Source organism: Chaetomium globosum, genomic scaffold, assembly GCF_000143365.1.
Source record: "Chaetomium globosum CBS 148.51 scaffold_1 genomic scaffold, whole genome shotgun sequence".
NCBI lineage: Eukaryota > Fungi > Ascomycota > Sordariomycetes > Sordariales > Chaetomiaceae > Chaetomium > Chaetomium globosum.
In genome coordinates, this window is record NT_165976.1 from 4,824,440 (window position 1) to 4,843,697 (window position 19,258).

The 19,258-nt window shown below is 55.6% G+C and overlaps 6 protein-coding genes across 6 annotated transcripts; 2 read left to right on the forward strand and 4 right to left on the reverse strand.

The window, feature by feature from the left end:
• Positions 1-519: 519 nt before the first annotated feature.
• CHGG_01564 (uncharacterized protein) lies at positions 520-3,240 on the reverse strand (the record flags this gene model as incomplete). The annotated part of the gene is made up of 5 exons (XM_001220784.1): positions 520-879; positions 1,225-1,902; positions 2,040-2,371; positions 2,696-3,014; positions 3,064-3,240. The coding sequence occupies 5 exons, from the start codon at positions 3,238-3,240 to the stop codon at positions 520-522; spliced, it is 1,866 nt and encodes a 621-aa protein (XP_001220785.1).
• A 1,248-nt stretch (positions 3,241-4,488) lies between these two features.
• Positions 4,489-6,437, forward strand: CHGG_01565 (uncharacterized protein; the record flags this gene model as incomplete). Its single annotated transcript, XM_001220785.1, has 5 exons — positions 4,489-4,737; positions 4,796-5,027; positions 5,137-5,804; positions 5,878-6,052; positions 6,106-6,437. The coding sequence occupies 5 exons, from the start codon at positions 4,489-4,491 to the stop codon at positions 6,435-6,437; spliced, it is 1,656 nt and encodes a 551-aa protein (XP_001220786.1).
• A 165-nt stretch (positions 6,438-6,602) lies between these two features.
• CHGG_01566 (uncharacterized protein) lies at positions 6,603-7,649 on the reverse strand (the record flags this gene model as incomplete). Its single annotated transcript, XM_001220786.1, has 1 exon — positions 6,603-7,649. One exon carries the CDS (start codon positions 7,647-7,649, stop codon positions 6,603-6,605), a length of 1,047 nt encoding a protein of 348 aa, XP_001220787.1.
• A 665-nt stretch (positions 7,650-8,314) lies between these two features.
• Positions 8,315-9,499, reverse strand: CHGG_01567 (uncharacterized protein; the record flags this gene model as incomplete). The annotated part of the gene is made up of 3 exons (XM_001220787.1): positions 8,315-8,527; positions 8,588-8,961; positions 9,019-9,499. 3 exons carry the CDS (start codon positions 9,497-9,499, stop codon positions 8,315-8,317), a joined length of 1,068 nt encoding a protein of 355 aa, XP_001220788.1.
• Positions 9,500-10,985: 1,486 nt separating this feature from the next.
• Positions 10,986-13,322, reverse strand: CHGG_01568 (uncharacterized protein; the record flags this gene model as incomplete). The annotated part of the gene is made up of 5 exons (XM_001220788.1): positions 10,986-11,154; positions 11,219-12,422; positions 12,709-12,766; positions 12,980-13,195; positions 13,251-13,322. The coding sequence occupies 5 exons, from the start codon at positions 13,320-13,322 to the stop codon at positions 10,986-10,988; spliced, it is 1,719 nt and encodes a 572-aa protein (XP_001220789.1).
• Positions 13,323-14,533: 1,211 nt separating this feature from the next.
• CHGG_01569 (uncharacterized protein) lies at positions 14,534-18,789 on the forward strand (the record flags this gene model as incomplete). The annotated part of the gene is made up of 5 exons (XM_001220789.1): positions 14,534-15,177; positions 15,231-16,421; positions 16,576-17,111; positions 17,167-17,386; positions 17,439-18,789. 5 exons carry the CDS (start codon positions 14,534-14,536, stop codon positions 18,787-18,789), a joined length of 3,942 nt encoding a protein of 1,313 aa, XP_001220790.1.
• Between the last annotated feature and the right edge of the window lie 469 nt (positions 18,790-19,258).

Below are 19,258 nucleotides of genomic sequence, written 5' to 3' on the forward strand. Positions count from 1 at the left end.
CCATCGGCTTCTCGTGGCGCTGACCTCCACGCGCAGTGTCGCCCTCTCGGCCGCGTACGGCTTCGCGTCCTGGCAGGTGGGGCTGTGCTTCGCGGCGGCGGTGCTGGGCGCGCTGGCGGCGATTCCGGCGGGCGGGTGGTTGGGGGATGGGGTGGCGGATTGGGCGACGAGGAGGAATGGCGGAGTGAGGGAGCCTGAGATGAGGTTGCCTGTGCTGGGGGTGGTGGTGGTGGTGGCGCCGGTGGGGTTGGTGGTTTGGGGGGTGGGGGTGGAGGGGGGGGGGCATTGGTGAGTTTTTTCTTTTCTTTTTTTTTTTTTTTTTTTGGGAGTTAGTGGTTGGGGGTTTGTTGGGGGATGGGCGGGTGGGTTGTTGATGTGTTGAGTGGTGCTGACATGGTGGGTGTGTTTTAGGATACTGCCGGTCGTGGGGATTGGGTTGTGTAAGTCGTTTGTTTACTTATCCCGTGGTTCCCCCTTTTTCGCCCCCTTTGCCCCCCCTTCCCCCCCGCCCAACACACCCTAGCTAACAAGCCAGTAAACTTTGCCATCGTCCAGGGCACCAACGTGGCGCTCGTCTACGTCATCGACGCCTACCGCCCCGTGGCCGGGGAGATCACCACGACCATCATGGCGTTCAAGAGCCTGTTTGGGTTTCTGCTCTCCTTCTACACCAACCCGTGGGTTGCCGAGGCTGGCTACCTGAAGGCATACGGCGTGATGGCGGCCATCTCGGCGGCCGTGCTGCTCGGATGGGTCCCGCTGTTCTTCTGGGGCAAGAAGATCCGCCATGCCACCTGGCGGTGGCGGGTTATTTCGTACATCCACTGGAACGACGACCGCGAAGTGGGCGAGTAGTTTGTAGGTAGCGGTCATGTTAGACTATACTAATCTATTTATTTCTTCGTTATCATCTCCTTTACATGAAGTTTGCTGATGGCTGCTTGTTCAACTTAGGTCCATCAATAGCACGGCCTCGAGTTCGTCTACGTCTACAAAACAAGCCCGTGTAGATGCAAGGGCCCAATATCCTTGAGGGCAACGGTGAACCTGATACGAGCGAAAATAGTTTCGGCAATATGGGTCGTTGCAGGCGGGCGATGCATAGCGCAAGTTCTCCGTGTTCAAGGCATGAAGCCATTCGTGAGTTGGGTTTAGATGTTTTGGATCTGCCCGGATTCCCGAAACGAGTTCGAACAGCATAATCCTCCGGCAATATTGAGTGACAATACCATCATCTCGCGGTACGCAAGGTGGTTTCGCGCACAGCCGCGCCGACATCCTCTCGAGATTGACCCTATTGCTGGATGCTTGATGTAACCCGGGGCGCTTGCGCAAACAAGCGATATAGCTAGTATCGTCTGTGTCATCCGGAACAGAGTTCTCAAAGGTCGGAGCTTCCGACCCCCCCAAAGCGTTCCCTATCTCGTAGTAGACGCAGCGACACTGGGGATGGCTGAAACAGCTCATGCCCATGTCGCTTTCGGCCCCCAGCGGCGGCTGTCTGACCATGGCGGTGCGCCGGAACAGGGAGCGCAAGAAAGGGGCGCGGAGCCGACCTTGGCCGTCGAGGTTTAGTTGGTTCACTCGGCTGTGTGACTCCCACCAAAGATGCAGGTATATCGGAACGTTCTCTCGTCGCACCATCCTCTGGACAGTTCCTCCCACGTACCATTGGAATCGAAACTGCGGTGGTGTCGAACCCGGACAGCGTCGATGGCTCGGGTGCTTGCAGTGCTTCTTGAAATGCACAAAATCGCTGCCGTCGTACCTTACTTGGGCGATGAGAGCCTCTATTTGGGACCATGAGATCTGCTTATGCCGGCACACCCTGACGAAACCCTTTATTCCATAGCAGATACTTCCCCGTCCCCGCTTTGGAAATTCGTATTTGGCATGAGGTGCCTTGCATCGGGCACAGTAGTGTGTCGACATTTTTTCCGGGTCGAATTTACATGCTTCATCCTTTTGAGACAGTCCGAGTGACAGGAGGCATCTGGTGCAGAGCTGGTCAACCCGTAGTTAGTTAATGTGAAAAGCACCTTCTTATGTAAGGCAGAACGCTTTTTAAGTCCGTATCCCCGGTTCACCCTGACGAGTCCTTGCATAGTACCGCCATCATTCCCGCTCCTCGAAATGTCCCAAGGGTCACGTCGCAAGACAAGACGCCGGAACTGTCTTGAGACTTGCCGAAGGAAGATCGTAATGGCCAGGTCTTGGTCAAAGTAATCCAAAATATGGAGGAGGATATCTTCGGGAAGGCGGGCGATGGGAATATGACGGCAGTTATGGAGCACTGCGGCCACGAGGGGGTCGGTAAACTGGTCGAGTGATGTGCAGTCAGGGCAGCCGGGGACTGCCATATTGATGGGTTCTGTTGATTTATCGATACTCGTTTTGTTTTGCTGAAAATGAGATGGTTGTGGTGGCGTGCATGCTCTCGATTATCTTGCTTTCCAGGTATTCCAAGGGACGGGTTGAAAAGCGACGGCTCAGGGTAGAGGGTTATGGAATAACCTGGAGTGGGAAGGTAGGAGGGTGACCCGAGGGGGGAGGACGGAAAGCAGGAAGTTACGAGCGGCCACCATCTTTCATTTGATCTCATCTCCTGTCTGTCTCTCTAAGCTATCCGAGTTTAACCCGCCATCATGACTCTGGCCTTACGGCTGACTGGTCCCCTGAAAATCAACACTCGTACTCGTCTGGCCAGCCGCAGCCTCGTCCTCCTTGACGTTCTTGTCCAGCTTCTTTTGTTGCTTGGCCAGTTTCTCAGCCGTATCCTTGCCCTGGGCAGCCTCAATCTGCAGGGCCAGCACTTGAAGCTGCAGCTTGAGCACCTTGTTCTTGATCTTGCCAGCCTGCAGGGCCTGCCCTTCGGGCGTGTTCTTGCCTCCGGCGGCCTCGATGGCCTCGTTGAATCCACCGGCCTGGGTCTCTGCCGCTTCGGCAGTCTCCCGCGCTGCCTTGATAATTGCCAGGTCCTCGGCGTCGACCGAGGCGAAGTCGGATTGGTCAATCTGGTCGTGTAAGTGACAGACCAATGAGGCATGACAGGAAATTGCATACCGGGAACTTTGCGTTCACTTCGGCCAGGGCATCGCCAGCAACGCCAGAGGAGACTTGGAAGTCGGCGTAGTCCTGGACGGTAAGGACTCCACGTTTGACCTTGCGGTCTCCGTTGCTCATGGGGAGAGCAATAGACGAGGCGAGAAGAGAGAACAGGACGGCTGCTTTAAAATACATGGTGGTGGTGGCTGATGATATAACGAAGGAGTATTAAATTTGGATATGAAGGTGTCTCAGATAATTCGAAAACAGCACAGCTGTTGCAGAAGAAGTAAAGTGGAGAGGGAAGAAAAAAGGTCAAGAGTAGTGTGGGTTGATGAGATGAGAGGAAAAGGAGAGATCCAATTGAAGCCGGTGACAACGGGCCCTTTAAACTCTTGTCCCTATCCCAACAGAACCTCATCGCCGAGGAACTCGAGCACTGCGTCTCGTATGTTGCCAGCTTCCATTCCCATGTCGTCAACACGAATACCAGGGTAGACGACTCCTCGCCAAACGTCAGGAAGCACCAAGAAGCGCCCAGTGTTTACAAAGATGTCGAGAGTGAGGAGCGGCGGGTCCAATGGGGGATATTTCGTACCCAAGCGCGGTTTGGAAGGCGTCGCAGCAGGTAGCGATTTTGATCCGATGTGCTTCAGACCCCTGTTGCTGCCCCTGAGCCTCAGCCCTTCAGACATTGAACACGGAGTAATTGAGTCCACCTATTATCGACAGCAGGAGAGATGCGATATAAGGAAACGAATACGCGGGTATTCCAACTTTGACTTTTTCGAGGGTTCTTTCATAGGTACGAATATTCATCAAGCTTTGTTTGTTCCACCATGGCGCAGCTTCCTGAATCCCAAATGGAGAACAGCTTGGTGTTCCATCGACTCCTGGAGTTTAGGTAGCACCCCTAAAAAGAAAGAAAAAGAAATCCTAAAAAAACAAGGACAGGAAAAAAAGAGAGGCGCGGCCAAAGCCAGCTAATTACGAATAGCCCGATGCTATTTACCTATCTGGAGTGAAAAGGTGAAAAGCGGTTTGATGTCCGGGAGAGAAGGTGGGGTCCACTGGAAGGTGAGTCGATCCGCCAGTGCAAAAGCCGTGGCGGGGCCGATGCTAGCCCGACAACCTGTCACCGACCTTCAATTGACGATCCAAGACTAATTTGGAGAGCCGATGCAAGCCATGCCCAAACATGCAGCACGCGACTAACCACATGTAAGGTATGGAGATGGTGTGCCACTACCTAAACATGCCTGGCATGCCATGGAACAGGATGCCGAGTTCTGTCAACACCACAACCATCTTCCGGGGCTGATCGATAGTTATCATTCGTCGTAGCTCATCCTCGCTATCACCCCTCAAGAGTCGCGTGAGAGTTACTTACACACCTTCACACTTACGCTTACGCACGCGCTTTCTGTCCCCTTATCATTCACAATGCTGTATCCATCCACCTTCCCGCCTCTTGACATTCCCGATGGGATTGACCTTTGGACTCTCATGTTCGGTGACAGGCACCGAGACTTCCCTGTAACTAAGGAGATCTTGACATGCGACGAGACAGACCGCTCCTATAGCTGGGGAGACATACGCAGTGCCTCAATTGCGTTTGGCAGGGGACTGATGGCCGTTTGGGGGTGGAAGACGGGTGATGTCCTAGCCTTCTACACACCCAATTCCATCGACGTATGTGACCCTCCCCCGTTTTGGTCGTAACTGAACCGCTAATAACACCAACTTCCAGACTCCCATACTCACCCTCGGCGCCCTCTGGGCCGGCGGCATCGTCTCCCCGGCCAACCCCCTCTACACCGTTGACGAATTGGCATTCCAGCTCCACGACTCAGGCGCAAAGGGCCTCGTCACCCAACCAGCCAACCTCCCGGTCGCCATTGCTGCAGCGCAAAAGGCCAATCTCCCGCTCGACCGCATCATCCTCGTTGGCCACCACCGTGACCCCTCCGGGCAGATCCGCCGTACGTTGAACCGCTCTCCCTTCACCCCATAAGGCAGCCAACGATGTCCAAGAAGAAATATCCCAACCAAAGAATAGGTAACCAACAACTAACCCCTCACTCACTATAGACTTCTCTAGCCTCACCACCACCACCACCACCACCACCAAACCTGCCACCCCCCAACAATCCCCCGCCTTCATCGTCTACAGCTCCGGCACGACGGGCCTCCCCAAAGGCGTGTGCCTCACGCACCGCAACATGGTCGCCAACGTGCTCCAGGCGAGCTACGTCGAAGGGCGGCAGTGGCGCGCCGTCGGCGGGCCCGACGGCCGCGGCGACAAGCAGCTCGGCGTGCTGCCCTTCTTCCACATCTACGGCCTGACCTGCGGCGTGCTGATGTGCGTGTACGAGGGCTGGCAGCTGGTCGTGCTGGAAAGGTTTGACATGCTCAAGGCGCTGCGCGCCATCGAGCGGCATCGCATTACCCTCGCCTATGTCCCGCCGCCGGTGGTGCTGGCGTTTAGTAAGCACCCGGCCGTGGATGGGTTTGATTTGAGCTCGTTGAAGGTGCTGCATTCTGGGGCGGCGCCGTTGTCGAGGGAGTTGACTGAGGCGGTGTGGGCGCGGTTAAGGGTGCCGGTGAAGCAGGGGTTTGGGTTGTCCGAGACCAGTGCGGTCGTGTGTTGTCAGGTGGTGGATGAGTGGGGGAAGTTTATGGGGTCGGTGGGGAAGATTATGCCGAACATGAGCGCGAAGATTGTGGGCGAGGATGGGGAGGAAGTGGCGGAGGGGGAGGTGCGCTCGCTTCTTTTTCTTTTGTTGTTGTCCCTGTTTTCGGTGGTGTGTGCTGACCTGATTGTGTTGATAGCCCGGCGAGCTCTGGTTGAAAGGCCCCAATGTCTTCCCCGGGTACTTCAAAAACCCGGAGCGGACCAAGGAGGCCTTTTCGGCTGACGGCTTCTTCAAGACGGGAGACGTCTTCAGGCGTGACAAGCACGGCAACTACTACTGCGTGGACCGGCTCAAGGAGCTGATCAAGTACAGTACGTATGCCATTCCCTCCCACGGATACACCTTAACTTACCGATCCGTCTAGATGGCTATCCCGTCCCGCCAGCCGAGCTGGAAGGTGTCTTGATAGGCCACAAGGAGGTGGCGGATGCCTGTGTCATCGGCGTCGAGGACCAAGCGAAGGCAACCGAGGTGCCTCGGGCATATGTGGTTCTCCGCGACGGCGTAGCGGCGAGCGAGGCCAAGGCGCAGGAGCTCGCAGATTGGGTTGCAACCCAGGTTGCCCCTCACAAGAAGCTGCGTGGGGGGATACGGTTTGTTGACCAGATCCCCAAGTCGCCCAGCGGAAAGGTGTTGAGAAGGGTGATGCGGGAGCAGGTGAAGAAGGACGAGCGGGCGTCTGGGGCAAAGCTGTAGCCACCTAGCTGTCAACCCTTCCCTTGGGGGAGGGAGCCTGTATTCTGTGACATCGACACACCATATCTATCCTCTGATATAAATACACCTACGCTTCAAACACCATCTTTATATCGCTCCCATCCTACAAATAAATCCCAATATCCTACACCCCACCCCACCAAATCACCCCATCCTCTCGGCCTCCTCCAACAACGCCTCCACACTAAACCTTGCATCCCCCTTCCCAAACCACTCCAACAACCTCCTCCTCTCCTCCGCCCTCACCTTCCCCGCCTCCCCCCCAGCCCCATCCCACCCCCCATAAAACCGCTGCAAGCACATAACCAACCACCTCGCATCATCCACCTTCACCCCCCGATCCTCCATCACCGTCCCCTGCATCAGCACCACCCCCTCCCCCTCACCCTCCCCAGCAGCAGCACCCTCCCCCCGCTTCGGCCCAAGCATCAAATCCAAATAATGCGTCACCGTCGTATGCGGCGCCGCAAACTCCCCCCTAGCCTTATACTCGGCCAGCTGGGTAAACAGCACCGTCACGCTGCGCGTCGCCGCGTCCCACGTCCACTGCAGGAAGTGCAGCTCGGCACCCTGCGAGGGGTGCGGCACGGGCAGCACGAACTGCGGGTACGTGCGCGCGAGGGTGTTCATGGCGGTGAAGGTCGGGGTGGGGATGGCGGCGCAGAGGGAGTTGGGTTGGCTGGCGTGCCGGAGCCGCCAGATGGCGGTTAGTTCGGTGGCGGGGAGGAGGGAGGCTTTGGGGAGGTCGAGGATGGAGGAGAGCGGTTTGATGCCGGTGTTGGGGGGTGTTTTGGGAGGGCGGGGGGTGGGGGGTGTGGTGGGTTTGGGTGTTGCTGTTCCTGTCGTTCCTGTGGGGGAGGGGGAGGTCTGTTGTTGGGCATCGTGGGGTGGTTGTGGTTGTGATTGTGTCTCGGGGATGGGGGTGATGGGGATGGTGTCGGTCTCCTTGCGCAAGGACTGGATCTTGTCGGCGTAAGCGGCCTTGAGGGAGTCGATGTCCGTGTGGCCCTCCTCGCGAGCTTTGCGGTCGAGCTTGTCGCGGTACTTCTCGAGGATGTGGCGCGGCTGCTGTGTCGTCGTGAGGAAGCGCACGTCGTGGACTTGGGCCCAGCGTCGTTGGTTCGAGGCGCGCAGGGCCCGTGTTTGGCAGTTGATGAGGTGCCGTAGCACCGGTACCCGAACGGTAGCCATTGCGTTCGTGAGAGCTGGTAGTGGTAGCTGGGAGATGTTGGAGGAGTTCGGAAAGACGAAAAGTCGGATAAGAAAATGATAAGAATGGTTGCATTAACCCTAACCCATCTTTCGGATCTCCTCCACGAAGGCGGGGAACCTGGACAATCCAAGCACCAGCACCGTTCATGAGTTGCCGATGATACCCCAACACCCAAAAGTACTCGTAGATCTCCAAGCATTGTCTCCCCCTTTAGGTCTCACACAGCCAATGCAATGACGCGCGACACCTCCCCCGCCTTTGGGTCCTTTAAAAACGTCCTGCCTCCCCTCTCACGCAAATTCCTCAGCCTCTCACATCATCACACCACACAAGCCGAACTCGTTGCTCCTTTCTCAAGTGATTCTAATTCGCCCCCACACTACTTTACAGTTTAATCTGCTAGACACGGGAAGGAAACGCTGAAGAAGCCATGTAATACAGCAGCTGCGATCGGCCGCAAAACTGCCCGCTCTAATGCGGACGCGCTGGTCAGGTCAGCGGGTTGAGCCCGGCTTTCAGACCAGTATTAAGTATCCTCCGTCTAGACAATGCCCCCATCTAAAGCTCCTCTCAACAAAACGCCGCGCACCCTGCGGAAGCCACGTATCGTCACCCTCTTCGTGCGGCCACATCAACCTCGGATTTAGGCGTTGACGGTCTTGAACACCCACTTCTCGGTGCCCTCCTTGAAGGGTACGCCCAGCTCAAAGAGCTTGGTGACGACGGCCGAGAAGTCCTTGAAGAAGAGGTCGTTGTCGGCGGCGTACTCCTTGACCCAGTTCTTGAACTTCTTGTCCTCGACCAGCGCCATGTCGGCCGGCAGCATCATGAGCGACTTGGTCTTCTTGTCCTCGTACTATTTCTTGCGTCAGCAGCCGTTCCCGAAATCATTGCGAGAGTTGCCGGCTCGGCTTACCTGCTTAGGGCCATTCCACTTCTTCCACTGCCACTTCTCGTCAAGGAGAAGCTTGTAGAAGTCGTTGGTCAGGACGGTAGGGGAGAAGGTCCAGGGGCCCTCGTAGCCGGAGCGGTTGGAGTGGCACCGGCCGAGGGCGTGGGCACCAGCCAGGGCAACGATCTCCTGGTCGTTGAAGCCCATGCGGTAGAAGATGTTGCGGAGGTGGTCTTGGGCCTGGGCGGCGTCAGGCAGGCGGCCGTCGGGGGTGCAGGCAGCAACGTCCTTGTCCTGGCGACCGGCGCGGAAGGGGATCTTGGGGCCGAGCATCTCCTGGATGGAGCAGACACCAGCGAGGATCCAGAGATCAGAGTAGGTGATCCAGGGGAACTTCTCTGTTTCCATTGTCAGCCACCGGGCACTCCCGATACCCTATACCCTACAAGACTTACTCTTCACAGGCTCGAGGAAGTCCCGAGCGGCCTTCAGACCGGCGTTGGCACCGTGGTCGCTCTCGGGGGCGAAGCGCATGGTGGCGCCGTTGCTGCCGCCGGTACCGGTGGCGGCATCATAGGTGCCGCTGGCGTGCCAAGCGAGGCGAACCAGAACGGGGCCATAGCTGCCGTCGTCGTACTCGTCGTTCTCCTCCAAACGGTTGGCGATCTCGTTGTACACGGCTTGGTAGTCCTCGAATTTGGGGGTGAAGACCTTGGGCGTGGCCGAGCCCTGGTTGTTCAGGAAGAACCAGCCACCACCTCCGACAGCGGCAGCACCGGCAACCCAGAGCCAGGTCGACGAACTCTGCTTCGCGGCGGGCTCCGACGAGTAGTAGCGGCGGCCACCCTGGCGGAAAGCGGCCCGGGGCGCAGCGGTGAACGCAGGCCGAGCTGAGGTGCGCAGAGCGCGGGTGAAAGTGCGAGTTGCGGTCGACATCTGTGGAGATTGCGAAACACCAAGTCAGAATCGAGTGTTTGTTGGAGCGAGTGTTTGGTAAGGCGGGGGGTTTGGTGCAATATTACGCGATTTCCAATCGCTGATAAGAGAGGGGAGGAGCTCAGAGAGTTACAATGCAGGAGGGAAAGCGACGCTTGGGGAGGCTTACCTTGAGATCTGTGAATTTAAAGAGAGAAAGGCCTGGATGACAAGAGAAATATCAGAAACAACTGGCCACCAGAAAGGCGAGATGGGGGAGAAGATGCGTAATCAAAAGGCCAAGCTGGTAGTCGGCTGGGATAACCCTTCGGCTTCGGGGGTTTGCCAATGGCGAGTGGAAAGAAATAGAAAAAAGTTATAGGCGCACCATGAGTGGCCGATTGGGATGTGGAGTGAGCCCACAGTGGGTCTTCTCACAGTGTGACACAGGTTCAGGGTCGCGGTGCGCCCCGTCTTCCCCGAACTTCGACTCACGAATCCCGTTCTCTTGTGGTGGCGGAACAAAACGGGTGGGGCTTCCGGGGACGCTCCGAAACCACATGATGACGGAGCCGAGGGTTCTCCGAGGAGTGCCGAGCGGAGCCGCCAGCCCGGGATCACAATTTGAGTTTGAGATACCCGTCCTTACCGGTGGAACGCCCGCTCTGACTCAACCATTGAGCAGCGGCCGGTAGTTGTGAGGTTGGTCGTTATGCTAGGTACGGCTGACTACCCACCAAGGTACATACACATCCTCCAAGCAAATAATCTGTACAAACGTGCTGGAAACAGCCGCGACTCAAACATTTGCTGGGCACCTTTGCTGTGGGTTTGAATAGATAGAAATCAAAATTACAATTCAACGTTCCGCCACCCATCAGCGATTTCCAGGGATGGCACTTGGGGAGGGAGTGGTGTGACATGTCGTATGTATTAGTTAAATGATCAGTCAGCATGGTCCGACACGGCACTGGCCCGGCCGGACCGGCACGTGGGATCTCGATTCGTCTATCTCTCCCGCTTCGGAAGGAGGCCGATGGCGGAACATGCTTCCATGACAATGCGTCAGTAAGCAAACTTCAATCAGTCTTCTCAAACAATTATCATATCTGGTGACATACATATACGAAGTGCAGGTGGATTGACGCTCGGGGGAGGACCTAATAAACAATCGAAGATCCACCAAGCCCAATAGTGCTACATAACCCATACACAATGATCCCGTATACCTAACAGGGCAGACCTCGCCTCCCATTATGGAAGTGTTCTCGAGAAGACCGAGCCCACAAACGCCCAACATCTTGCTCCTCCGACTTCGGAACAAAGGAGCGTCACCTCTCCTTTGTTGGCCAGTCCAGCAACCGTGGCTCTGGCACAACACGTTCATCCGGAAAAAAAAAGGAAAAAAAAACCAGCCACAAAACCATGGCAATGTACTTGAAACGCAATGAGGAATATTGCCATAACAAACTCGTTCACCCTACCAATTTCCCACTTCAAACCAACTTTAATCGAAATTAGCGGGCCCCTGAGCGTTCGGGTCCGGGTCCGTATGCAACTCGTAGTAGTTGTAAAAGCGTCGCTCCGCCTTGGGGCGGGTTGCGTCGTCAAGAGCAGGAAGGCCAACACTTTCTTTAGATTGCTTCGCTTTGGTGATGATAGAGACTGACTGGGGCCTGTATTATCTAGTCAGTCTAATTCGCTGCCGCGCCTTGACAAATGATGTAATGCACTGCTTACCCAAATAGCTCCCGGTCGATGATGAGGAACTCCTTCATGGCCTGCTTGCCCCCGCGCTGTTGCAAGTAGCTCAGATACACCTGGCCCAATTCCTGCTTGATGCCCGGCGAAAGACGGCTCTTGGTACTCATCTCGGCAAAGACGTTCTTGACCCGCTCGGCGTGTTGCGTCTCCATGTCCGCATTTGTCGGCTGTTCCAGCTCGAATTCGAGCCACTTCTGCCAAAAGTGGCGGCTGTCGGCGTACCAATCCACGTTTTTGGCGAAGGAAGCGCGCGCTTCGTCAACCGAGCCCTTGACCTTCCACAACAAAAACGCCCATTCCGTAACCAACGCAGCCTTTGTGAAGATGTCCACGACGGGGGAATCGATCTGCGCCTTATACACCTCGATCGCCGCGTCCAAACCGCTCTGCCGCCGCTGCAGGTTGGCCCACGAGATGATGGCCTCGACACAATCCGGCAACTGCGTGAGAATAGCGGCATGGATATCCCGGGCAATCTCGACTCGTCCGCACATCTCTTCAAAATAGGCGAACTGGAGCCGAACGCCTGGCCTGCTAATGGGAACAAAAAGCGTGGCCGCACGCAGGTAGATGTTGCGGACCTCCTCGTCCTTGTTGTCCTGTGCCGACATCCACCTGGCGTACCGAAGCCAGAACTCGTCGTAGAGGGAGCAGGTGACCAGGCATCGCTCATACAAGCACACAATCCGCTGGTAGCCACCCTCGGCCTCCTCAAAATCAAGGTACTTCCGCCAGTTAATCAGCTGGTGATGCTCAAGCTCCGTAACATGGAAATACGGGCGCTTGATCTCGGCTTCGTACGTCCACCTCTTGCTCGTCTCCTCCTGCGTTCGCTGGAAGACCTGGTAGAAAGAGGCGTCAATCTTGGCGCGAATGTCGCGCTCGATCTCGAGCTCTGGCTTTTGCACACCAAATTGTGCGGCTTCGCTGTCGACCTCGGCGCGATACCGAGCTAGCATGTCCGCCGAGACGAGTTCCTCCAGAGGGCGAGTGTGGGCCAGCTGCCGGAAACGCTCAAAATACCGAGCATACTGATGCATCGGGATGTGAATGACGCGGTTGAGAATGGCAAAAATCTTGTCTTGTGCCTCCTGCCGCGTTTCGTATTCCAGGTACTTGTCCCAGAATGGATGGGAGAGGAAGTCCAGGCCCGATATGCGATGCGGCGCGTTCGAAGAGCCTGAAACCAGTGTCAGCGGCGAACAGATGTGACGGGATGGGGGATGGGGCGAATTGGGAAGGGTGTGTAAATACAATAGGGGATTTGTGTAAGTGGTGCGATCCATCTGAGGAGTCCAGACTACAATTCCGGGAAAAGTGCGAATGGGGAGTGAGGACGAAGCCACAGCACACAGGGCGTGATCTGCCGAGCACAGCAGAGCCTGGTTAAACTTTGTGAGAGAACGATCCCAGCAGAGGGTGGCGGCTGCCTTTGGTATCTCTCACCATGTCCCGGATGGTTGTACGTTCGCTCTGATGGTTCTGGCGGTTCGGTCGGCGGCGCGGGCCGGCCTCGCAGGTTTGCTGCGGGTGAGGAGTCATGGGGCAGGGAAGGAAATGGTCCGCCTATACTTACTCTCTCACAAGGTGGGGAGTGTGAGTGGTCTCCATCTTGAAAGAACAGTACTCAGTCCACAAATCGACTGAGTTGGTGATGCTGGCGCAACCCCTCTCATACACCTAGCAATCGTGTTAGCTTGAACTCGCTTGATGCCGGTGTGAGACTCAATGGCATACCATTTCGGCGGACTCGGGTCCCGAGATGTTGAATTCGAGGTCGGCATATTTCTTCCAGTAGCCGAAGAGAAGCGGAAATTTGAGGAGAAATCGGTCGTAGGAGTCGCGGAGGGTCGCCAAGGCCTGGGGACTCGAGTTCCGGTTGAGCCCGCCCTCAAGGCCCTCACAAGCGCGAATCAACTTCTCCCAATTCTCAAAGTTGTCGGTATCCGTTTCCTATTGCGATGTGGGTTAGCAGTCGGTAGCGCGCTTCAGAACGCACGCGTCTTACCACGTCGGCATTGAGCCGCTTGATCTCGGCGTTTTCCTCGTCGGTGCCTCCGAAGTTGGCAAAGTCGGCCATGGTCGCGAGTCAAGAGGTCAGGTAGAGAAGGTGCTTGTCGACTTGTCGAAATCCCGAATTACGAGCTAGTATTATTGAGCCAGGGGCGTATAGTTTCAAACCGATAGGAAATTCGATGTCGAGGCTTCCAAGATAGGTGGACTAGGTGGAAGGACGATGGAATCAGGAGGCTGGAAGTTTGAAGTCAAATGCAAAAAAGCGGCTGCTGGGTAAGGGTCCCACTTATGATGCGCGCTGACCACATTGGGACATCTTGCTTGGCAAGCTCGAACTTGGGCGAGATCTGGGTGGAGATGAAATGCTGAGCTAATCAACATGCCCTTTTAATCACTTTTTTTTTTCACGACTTCAATTTTATTTTCTTTTCCTTCTCCAGGCTAATGATGATTGAATCAATAAACAAACATGATAGGAAGAGGCTGATTTTTCCGGAAACGGAAAGCATGATCTCACCATTGATTACATTTCTGAAGCCACCAAATGCTTTTTTTGTCATATTCATTTTCTGCCACTCTTTTCGTCGAGATTTACCGGACTGTGTGCTGTGCGATAGCTACTAAGATGCGGTTGTTTGGATGGCAAGCCACTGCCTCTCACAAAAACAAAACAAAATGAAGCATGGCAGTCTTTTTGATTATTTGTTCGCTTGGGTGTGCTTGTGATAATGAAAGCCGATATCTCGCTCCCTGCATCTCGGGGTAGCCATGTATGCTTTGAACAAAACAAATATCATGATATCGGCTGTTTGGTGTTGCCATGCTGCTCGTCTTTTTCTGCTCAGACATTATTAAAACAAGGAGCAGCCCATTCGCCCCCACAATAGCCTTGAACTCCCGGGAGGACCAGGGGAGCCCCCCGCGCTGTCAGCTCTGTGCAGGGGCACAAAACAAGGCGGCTGACAGGTTGTGCAGCTGGAAAGCGCCCAGCCGGGCAGGCACGTCAAGCTGACCTCCTGCTCTTATATCCAACCGGATGCCCCTCGGCTGGATTCCAACCCGATATTTTGCATCAAGGTCGACTTATATGGATGTACTTTCACGTTGTTCACCAGCAGCTTCCTGTCGTTCCCCGAAAACCTGACTCATCCCGGCGCCGAATTGGCCCAGCGTCGTTCGCTCTGGAACCGCTATGACGACTGCGCTCGACTTCGCAAGCTGTCCTCGTATTAAATATCAACCACTTCATAGCCCCTCTTTACGACCAAGACTGACATGGACTACGATCATGGCCCACCCTCGACGGCCTTGTGGCCGGGCCAACCGCCGTCTTTCGAGAAGTCTAGCCAGATCTTGATTCGAGAATACCCCCACCGCGCCATCGCCATCGCGTCCAAATCGCATGCCCTCATCTTGAGACACAGCACAACAACAAGCGAGGCCATTGCCAATGGATCCCTTGCGTCTGTATCGGCCGGCCGCCCGCGCTTTCCCAACTCCGACAACAATGCGTCCAAATGCATGGTTGAGTTTTCTGCAACATCCGACAAGTTACTTGACGACTACCGCCCCTTAACACCACGGCCCATTTACGGAACGCTGGGGCTTATATCGATCGGGCCAGATGTATTTCTTTGTGTTATTACGCAGGCTTCACGGGTTGCAACGCTTCGCCCGGGTGAGACAGTTGAGAAGATCGAGGCCGTCCAGTTCTTCTGCCTCAACTCGGCCGAGTACGATGACGTCGTAGCCGTCGACCCCTACGACCTAGACTCGGACGTCGCATCCGTATACGGGCAAGGACTAGGGAGGAGGGATGTTGCAATAGAGCACCCTTGCCAGGAACTGCAGAAGCTACTTGGGAACGGCACCTTCTATTATAGCACCGACTTCGATGTTACAAACCGCATGCAAGACAGGTGAGGAGACAGTGCAGAACACCTACGTCTGACACGGCGCTAACGCGATCTAGGCTGGCCGATGCTGCGGAATTCGATATAGACAACTTTGACGAATCCTTCCTCTGGAATTCTTACATGATCCGACCACTCGTACTCTTTCGATCACGATTACAAAAGCAAGAGCGGGACGCACTCGACGCATCGAGGATCTTGACCTCTGCGATTCGTGGCTTCTGCAGAACCTGGACAATCCCACAGAATAGGGCGCCGTTAAGCTCTGCGAATACTGGTTTGCCGTCCTACTTGACTATCACCTCGCGGCTGTCATGCAGAAGAGCCGGTACAAGATTTAATTCGAGGGGCATCGACGACGATGGGAACGTGGCCAATTTCGTTGAAACAGAGACGACATATTGGAGCCCATCCGGGGTCGTGTTTTCGTACGCCCAAGTACGAGGCTCAGTGCCGGTCTTTTGGGAGCAGGCTGCCGGCCTTATACCGAATCAACAAAAGATCACCGTTACGCGCTCGGCGGACGGGACTCAACCGGCATTCGATAAGCACTTCTCCGACCTGGAACAAGCATACGGCGCGGTTCATGTTGTGAACCTCTTAAGCGCCACGAAACCCGGGGAGTACGAGCTCACGACTCTTTACCGACTAGGCGTTCAAAACTGCCCCCTCAGCCGACCAGAAGGAAACCAGTCCAGGGATCATGCGTTGCTCAGGGAGACCGAGTATGATTTTCATGCGGAGACCAAGGGCCCCCAGGGGTACGTGGCGGCCAACGAAATCCGACGGTATATCGAAGATTCGGCCGACGGATTTGCGTATTATCTTGCGCAGGAGTCGGATGATTTGGGGCAATCGAACGGCAGTACGCATGGTCACAAGAAGCGCCGGTCCGTTGTGGTCCTTCAGCAGGAGGGTGTCTTCAGGACAAACTGCCTTGACTGTCTAGACAGGACAAACCTCATTCAAACCATCATTTCACAAATGGCTGTGGAAGCTTTCCTCGGTCACAGAGGGGAAAGAGCACTCTCTGACTTTTGGTCCCGCCATGCTAACCTGTGGGCTGACAATGGCGACTCCCTATCCAAAATCTACGCCGGCACCGGCGCCCTCAAGTCCTCTTTCACTCGCACGGGGAAAATGTCACTTGCCGGGGCAATTGCCGATGTCCGAAAATCAGCTACCCGACTTTACTACAACAACTTTGCTGATAAAGCCCGCCAAATCACCATCGATACCTTGCTCGGGAGGTTAGTTAGCCAGGCACCCGTCATTCTATTCGACCCGATCAGTGACTATGTTGCCGGCGAGCTGCAACGGCGGAACGCCGAGTTTTCCACAAACGAAAAAATTCATATGTAAGTCCTAGAAACGTTGTCCAAAGCTCGGCGCTGACCTCAATAGCCTCGTGGGGACCTTCAACCTCAATGGGAGGACTGATGGCATCAGTGAGGATCTGTCTTGCTGGCTTTGGCCCTCTGAGCTTGGTTCTATTCAGCCAGAAATTATCGCTATTGGATTTCAAGAGATAGTCGAGCTTAATCCCCAGCAAATCATGAACAGCGACCCGACCAGAAAACAGCTCTGGGAACGGGCTATCAAAGCCACGTTGGACGAGCATTACAACCGAGAGGGGGACGAGAAGTATGTCCTGCTGCGGAGCGGACAACTCGTCGGCGCTGCGCTGTGCATCTTTGTCAAGACCTCGGTACTTCACAATATCAAAAACGTGGAGGGCAGTGTCAAGAAAACAGGCATGTCAGGGATGGCCGGAAACAAAGGGGCGGTTGCGATCCGTATGGACTACGCAAACACGCCCATTTGCTTCGTAACTGCACACTTGGCGGCCGGTTTCGCCAACTATGAGGAGAGGAACCGAGATTATGCCACTATCGACCAGGGCCTCCATTTCCAGAGGAACAGAGGGATAGCCGACCACGGTAAGATAGACAGAGCTGCGATTGGGCTGATTGACAAGGCTAACACCCCAGTTAGACTCGGTCATTTGGTTTGGCGACTTCAACTACCGAGTTGGGCTCGGTCTAGAGGCAGCCAAGGATGCGGTGAAGAAGCGGAATCTTGAGCGGCTGTTCGAGAACGACCAACTGAACCTTCAAATGGTGGCGGGGCTCTCCTTTCGTTTCTACTCCGAAGCTCGAATAACTTTCATGCCAACATACAAGTACGATGTCGGCACCGACGACTTTGATAGCTCGTGAGTAGGGTCATGTGGGTACATGTAAAGACCATTGCTGACATGATTGCAGTGAGAAAGCACGTATCCCCGCATGGACTGACCGCATCCTTCGAAAGGGCTCAAACCTTCGACAACTGGCCTACAACTCGGCCCCGCTACGCTTCTCGGACCACCGGCCAGTCTACGCCATCTTCGAGTGTACTGTCAACATCGTGAATGAGAAGCTGCGAGACAAGATCAGCCGGGAGGTCTACGAACGACGCAAAGCCGAGGTTGGGGAAGGTACCGCGAACCTAGGTGCAAACGAATCCGACGACGAGGATCTAATAGGGTACGATGCCATCGAACCCGGACTTCCACCCGCCAGTTCCGACCGTCAAAAGTGGTGGTTGGACAACGGAAAGATGGCGAAGTCTTCCATCAGCCCCCCTAAGCCCAACAACCCAGCGTCGCAAATCATTTTGAACCCAAAGCGGCCAACAAACCCCCACGCGCCAACTGACGAGCCGGACTGGGTCAGTATTCCTAGGTCGGAATCCCGCTTGTCGTCTTTCTCCAGCATGTCGACCTCGCCGTACGAGCACGTCAATCATTCCACATTGCTCTCGTCATCAGCGTCTAGCTCGGCGCCGAGAAAGCTACCGCCTCCCTACGATCCATCAATGCTTCCCACCAAGATGGGGAGGATGCAAATCAATGAAGACATCAAGAGCTTGCATGAAGATGGAACACCTCCTCCGCCTCCTCCACGGCGGCAGACGAGCATGGGTACCGGGCCAGGGACCGGTTCCCCCGCCCCGTCGGTTCAACAGAAGCGAAAGCCGGTGAATAAGGTAACGCCTACTCCGCCTGTTGGACCGAAGCCGGGAGCATCTCAAGAGCAGCTAGCGAAACAAAAGGCCGCGCCGCCCGTGGCAAAAAAGCCAGCGCATCTCGCAGCCCCGGTCTCCCCAGCAAGCAGCATCCTCTCAACCAGCCTCACCTCGGACGCAACTCTACGCGGCCCAGAGGGATCGGTCGCTGACATTCCTCGGCGACCAACACCCAACGCCGCCAACGGCTCGGAGTCAAACCTGAGCCGCGGTCTCGCATCGCTGCCGGTCAGAAATGCCAGCCTTAGGGAGCGGACACCGTCGCCATCACAATTCCCTCGTCGAACTAATACTACGGCGGGCGTGACGGCGCAGAGCAGGATGGCGGCTGCGGGCGGGATCCCGCTTGTTGGATTGGCAGGGCCACAGGAGCGTAAACCGCAGTTGCCGGCTAGGAAACCGGTGAGCCCCGCTCCTGCGCCCTCGTTTCAGAGGCAGACGCCGCCGCCTCCGCCGGCACCGAGGAAGGCGCCGCCAGTGGTTGATCTGCTGGCGGATGACGGGGCGATGGAGATGGGTGGATGGGAGGCGTTGAAGCCCTCCTCTTAGGAAGATGTTGATGGTTTCACGGCTGTTGTCTTTGGGTAATGGGTATATAGAGGAGGCGTTTGAAAAGGGGTTCGTTCTACTTAGGGTTGAGGATGCTTGGCAGGGTGTCCGCTCAGCTGGTATTAAATGGGACAAGTGGCCAAGACAAACGGCGTTGCGGTTGTGGTTGTGGTCGAGGGAACATATATATGGTTCAGGGGGATATAATTATACGCTCTGGATAGGCTGGTATGGTAAGAAGTCGGTAGGAATTGATGTTGACCACGGATACCGACACCGTCAGACTACCTCCGGGTATGGTGGTTTGACGACTTTGCAGGGTGCTCTTGGTGTGCAGGTTTCTGCTGTTTAGTTACCGTTATGTATATACCCAGGCAGTTGTGTATGGTCGAACTCAAAACCACAGGCAACCACAAGCCAAGCCAAGGGAGGTCCCACAGTGTCCGATAACTATGATGTTCCCAAGGTT